The sequence below is a fragment of the Miniopterus natalensis genome, chromosome 9 (genome assembly GCF_054644295.1).
Source record: "Miniopterus natalensis isolate mMinNat1 chromosome 9, mMinNat1.hap1, whole genome shotgun sequence".
Taxonomy (NCBI): Eukaryota; Metazoa; Chordata; class Mammalia; order Chiroptera; family Miniopteridae; genus Miniopterus; species Miniopterus natalensis.
Window position 1 is genome coordinate 71,135,934 of NC_142089.1, and position 5,852 is coordinate 71,141,785.

The window sequence follows — 5,852 nt, forward strand, 5'->3', positions numbered from 1 at the left end:
CAGGTTGGGGAGGTCAGCTCAGATGACATCTGGCTGATAAGGAGGAGCCTGTGCTGGTCTTGGGATGGGCAGGAGAATAGCCTGGGGATAAGAGCAAGTTTGACAAATCTGGGAGAAAGAAAGAACTCCAGTGGGGATTGAGAACAATAATCTCTATTGTGGTAAGATGATAGATGCAAAAGAACACAATGAACTGCAAAGCAATACCACTGAGAAGTATTACTTGGCCGTGCTACAATATTGTAATATCACATTAAAAAAATCATTCTGCATTTAGAAAGGATTAGGCTGAGAACTGTGTGCTTCAGTTTTCATCTCCTGCTCAAATAAAAAGGAGCAGCCTCCCGAGAAGCCTTTCCAAGTGTGGCCTCAGCCTCACGTCAAATACAGATCTCACATACCTGGAATCCTATTGAGCGTCACCCAGAAATGCTCATCAGGACTGAAAGTGTCTTTGGACCACTGGAGCAAGTCAATAGCCCGTGGGTCACGGAGAACAAAGATGGAAAATTCTCTTGAAAGAGCAACATAGGCAGAACCAAAGTAAATGGTGAGGTTATGGGGAGGAGGCGGTTTCAGAGCCGGGGTTCTGATCACATAGGAAAGCTCCTTGCCCAGGTGCTCTCGGTGGACGTATTTAGTCCTGCCAATGGCATGAGCTGGGGGCAGCACCCCAGGGGTAATGTTTTTCCCTTTAAATCCTTTCAGATACTGAACTATTTCCTTGTTGGTTTTCAGGGGGAAATCTTGCCCACAGGTGTTGATGGCGTACTTCCATGGAAGCTCCAAGGCCACGAGGTCTTTGATGCAGTTCAGGTCGGCCTGGAGCCTGGAAATCCCACCATAGACAACCGGCTCCATCTTGGAGGCCAGAAAGGCATTGGGGAAGCAGCTCAGTAGCTGCCCCACCGCATCTTTAAATTCAACGTTTGCCTTTTCATCCACGTGAATGCAGTAGACGTTTTGGGGCATGTAAATGGCCCTGAAGAGCCTTGTAAAGGTATCGAAATTGTGGTGGATGACCATTATATATGCCAAAGGAAATCCAGCCTCTTCTTTGGATAAAGGGGCTGTGATATAGTGGCTCTGGGCCAGATATTCTTTGCAAGAAGACTTCTCATACATCATTAGCTTGTCTCTCCACAGGAAAGGTGTTTTGCCTTTGATAAAGGATGTGCACACTTGAGTCAGCATCAGAGTGTCCGAATTATTCAGCCTCTGGAAGCTTTGCTCTGCCCCAAAACTGAACACATAGAACACAATTAAAATGACTACACAAGAGACAGAAACTATAAAGAGGTAACGCATCGATGAAGACATGCCTCAAAGAGGAGCGAGACTGCAAAGGCGGTGAAAATCCGTAAGTCCTTTCCCAAACTTACTTTTTTCCTCTGAGTTCTTATTTTGGTACATACTCCAGTAATTTCTACCCTGAAGGAGCCGCTGTGAATTTATTCAGTGTCACGCCGGGAGTCCCGCTGCTGGCTCCGTCCCCATGCTGATATTAGCAGCTGATCCCGCCTCGGCCTCTGCCTCTCGGCCGCCTTTGTGTAAATGCCAGTAGCAGGTTGCTCAAGCCCAGCCTCGCTCCCTCCCTCTGCCTCCGGACTCGCCTCTGCGAGAGCCCCAGAGGTTTCACTCAAACTCTGCTAACTGCTTCCCCCCCGCAGATTGAGTGTCTCGGATCTTTTTTTCTTTCATTTCCCATTTCCCCCGCCTCCCCATCTCTCCCCGCCCCTTGTTATTGCCATTGGGGGAATTAGCGCCGTGAAAGCCAAAGTTGAAAGGATGTGTTCTGGCAGGCACGCGTTTCCTGCGAGTCACCCGACGGGCTGTGGCACTCACCCCCTCTTGCTGCTTTTGGAAAAGATCCGTAACCGGGCCCCTGGGCTCTCCCAGTGTGATCCGTGGGGTATCACACAGCCTCCACTCTCAAACGTGCTGCTTTAATGAGAAAAGTGACGGAGGCGACAGGGAAAAGAAACCTCTTCCACCCTGGCTCCTTTGTGAAGCATTCCTGCCCCGCCCTGCTGTGTTCTCCAACAAGAGACTGCAGGAGCTCCGGTCCCGGGGGATCTGAAATGGCAGGCATCCTGGCCCTGTGACTTTGAGATTAGGTGACTGCGCCTCTCCTCCCATTTGCAGCACCCACTGTGGGGCTTATCATAGAATGTTAGGGTCACGGGAGCAAGTTTTGAGCTACAACCCCTGATTTAGTTAGGCGAGACCTTAAAGCTTCGCTTGAATCCTGCCCACAAGTGACATTCAGATTAGGGGACCGCGGGGCTACTCAGGTTATAACCACCCAACGTCCATCATCTAATACTCAGGGACGTGCTTTATTCCTGCCATTAAGTTTCTCAACCATCCAGGAAATGAATGTTGGTTTCACTATTTGTAGATAATAGTGTTTTGGCTAAGGAGTGCCAAGTTCTTCCTCTTAAAAGGCTCTCTTCTTCAACCTTTCACTTTTCCACCAGCTACTTTAAAATATAGAATATATTTTATTTAAAATGACTCTGAAACACCAATTCAACTACTGAATGCCTTCCCATTGCTCCTCACTTAATACCTCAGAGCCTCCACCCTACAGCCTCACAAGGGAGACTGAGCCCCACATGACCTGGCGAAGAAATAAGGGCCTTTTTTTTTTTTTTGAATTTATCTTTATTGTTGAAAGTACTACAGGTGTCTCATTTTTTCCTCCCATTGACCCCCTCCCCCTCACTTCCCCCCCTCCCCAGGCCTTCACCCCATTACTGTATGTGTCCATGGGTTATGCATATAGTAGGAGCAATACTACCCCCCAGGATCAGGCATCCACTCCCACCGAGGACACGTGGCGGCCTGAGCACCCGCGGGGTCCCATAGTCCTTTCCATGGTTCCCGTCGCTCCTTCTCTCAGCTCGGCCGTTACTATCCTCTCTGCCTTACTAAATTGCCCTCGTTCTTTCAGAACCATCATAAATAAACTCCACATAGACTTCACCTCTGGATTTGTAGGTAAAGCGAAAGGAAAGTGCAGCCATTATATGGTTGAAGCAGATCAACCTCATTCTTAGTGTTTCAGTGGATTAGAGCAAAGGAAATGCCCGAAAGTTCAGGATAACAGAAAATTCAATCCCAAGCTTCTCTTTTTCTAAATAATTCCTTTAAATGTTAGGTTATTGTATATTCTATTTCAAAACAACAAAGAGTAATTTCAGTATCTAGTTTGGCAAAGGCTGTTGACTTAGAATGAATGTTAAAATATTTGCAGTTTGACCAAGTGTTCAGTATACAGATATATAAGTTAATTAGGGCAATGGGGCTTGTTTACATGATTAATTCCAACCGGCTGATAATACAGGGGTTCAGCGTACATGGGCATTAACAATATTTCTATATTAATACATAGAGACACTAGCCAAATGAAGAACTTGCATAATACTTCTGTATTCAGTCCATTACGTCAAGTGGCGTTGTCTGTATGCTGAAAATATAGCTGTTTTTCCCCTCCACCCGTTCGGCTGTCCTTGAGCCAACTTTCCCTCACCCTCAGGTTCTGTTTTTAAGAAATCCCTACGGGATAACTTTTTTTTAAAACCTCTTGCTGCAAAGCTATTACCTGTTACCTTTCCTTCCTCATAGGCTTCCAGCCTGCTTATCACAACAGACACTATGCATTTTTTTGCTACTGAGGCAGAACAACTCAGCCTTCCCGCCCCGCCTTTGGCTGCAGGCAAGGACGGTGTTGACTCTCGCAGCCCTGGCAACCACGCCTGTCGCTCACTTTGTAAGCAGCTCTTCCCCAACTAGCCAATTATTCTGGCTAGACATGTTTACCCTCCCCGAGGGCCACCTGAAAAGCTTACTCTTCATTCCATTTAGAAGTCTTTATTTTTTGTACATTTTAAAGACATTTTCCCGGTCATGATACCATCTACAACATGATCCAAAGTGAAGAAGGTGTCCTTTCTTTGAAATGATTAGAGACTCAGATCTCAGTGCAACAGAGGCAATCAAAGGGGAGAAAGTGTCCTCCGACACCTCGGCACCTCTAGGCTCTGCGTGTGGAGGGGCGAGGGAGCACTAGCCTCGGCCGCAAGCCTGGAGAAAGTGAGTTTGCTGCTTGCCAGGCTAAGTCAGGCCTGCGAGGGAAGTGGCAGGCGGTCGTAAAAGACCTTGTGTGTTGTGCTGAGAAACCTGGACTTTATCTCGCTGCCAGAGGAGCACCACCAAAGACCGTAGACGGAAGGCAACACTGCCAGGCAACGTGTGCCAACTGGAGAAGGGACAGGAGTAAAATAAATCATGGTGCAAGTCTGCCCATGTATGCATAATGCACACATTAATAATAATAAAAGTACTAGTAAAGGTGCTATCTACTCTTTAATTAACATTGCTTCCTAGAAACAATTCCAAGGCTCTAACAAGGACTTTAGGCCTGTAGATATTCACAGAACATCAGTTACTGCATATTGTTTTAGGTTTTTCTTAAGTAAAGAAACAAAGATAGGGGAAGAATTTAAAGTCCCAGGGACATTAAGGGATTCGTGATGGGAAATTAGAGGAAAATCTAGACTTATTTTTCCATCCCCTCAACCTTGTAATGTAGAAGTATGTACATTACCATATTTATACTATTTATTTACCTATTTATATGTGTTGAATGAATGAATGAATGGGGTCCACATCCTCCATGGTTCCAGGTGCCCATGGGCTGATGAGCTCTCAATTAGAATTGGGAACAGAGCAACTGGTATCTTTTATTTTGACAAACAAGAACTCTGACCAGACTAACCAAATAGATTAAGTGACAAAAACCCCCACAACGTTTGAACAAATTTCTGGGGGAAACAGAGTAGGCAGATGATACGCACTGGGAGAGGGTGGGAGAGGCAGCTGGGGCTTGTAGGAAATAAGTGTGAGTTGTTACAAACTGAAAATAGACAATGGAGGTGAAGGCCCCAAGGTGAGCAGGAAAGATTGGGAGCCTCCAGGATGCGGTCTAACAGTCTAAGGGGTGGCATACACCTAGATGAAGGAGCCTTACAGCTTAAAGATACATTTTTTTGAGACATCAGGGAGGGGGTGACTTGCTCCTTGCCTAGGGGCGTTCCAGCCTAGGGGTATAAATCCTCTAAACTCCCCAAATATCGGGGCACTCGGTTGGGTCTCAGCCAGCTGAGCTGTCAGCTCAGGTCCTATCTGAGTGTGCCGCTTTCCTACAAATAAATCCTCGCCTGCTTTTGCTGCCATTCGTAGTCTCTTGTTTGAATTCATTCCTACGAGCAAGACAAGAACTGGGGGTGCAGAGTACTGTCACGAGGCCCCCTTGACCACCACTGACAAAACCATGAAATACGTGTTTCTTGTTGTGTCAAGGAAGGGTTGTCCACTAACTCCCACAGCATTACTCACAGGGCCTGGTGCAGGTCACTCTCTACGTCTCACTGACCGTGTGACCTCACCTGCTTCATCTTTTTTTTTTTTTTTTTTTAAACATATCTTCATTGATTTCAGAGAAAGGAAAAGAGGAGGAGAGATAGAAACATCAATGACGAGAGAGCCATTGATCGGCTGCAGCCCGCAAACCGGGCATGTGCCCTGACCGGGAACCGAACCCCGATCGCCCGGATCCTAGGTCGACGCTCAACCGCTGAGCCACGCCCCGGGGGGGCTCACCTGCTTCATCTTAAACAGGATGTTCCCTACGGTCCTTTCCAGCTTAAATGAGCTGTAATTCAGTATGTATGAGGTGAATCTGCTAAGCACAGTGACAGAATTCAAGTGTGAGTATGGCCCGTCCTGTAGGAGATTGCATCTTCCCTGAGATTCAAAATACATACAACAGGAAATATAACCAATGG

At 46.7% G+C, this 5,852-nt stretch overlaps 1 protein-coding gene across 1 annotated transcript; it reads right to left on the reverse strand.

Annotated features, from left to right (window-relative positions):
* Positions 1 to 228: 228 nt before the first annotated feature.
* LOC107530416 (N-acetyllactosaminide beta-1,6-N-acetylglucosaminyl-transferase-like) lies at positions 229 to 1,472 on the reverse strand. Its single transcript, XM_016204190.2, has one exon. The coding sequence runs from the start codon at positions 1,318 to 1,320 to the stop codon at positions 394 to 396; it is 927 nt and encodes a 308-aa protein (XP_016059676.2). The 5' UTR covers positions 1,321 to 1,472; the 3' UTR covers positions 229 to 393.
* Positions 1,473 to 5,852: the final 4,380 nt, after the last annotated feature.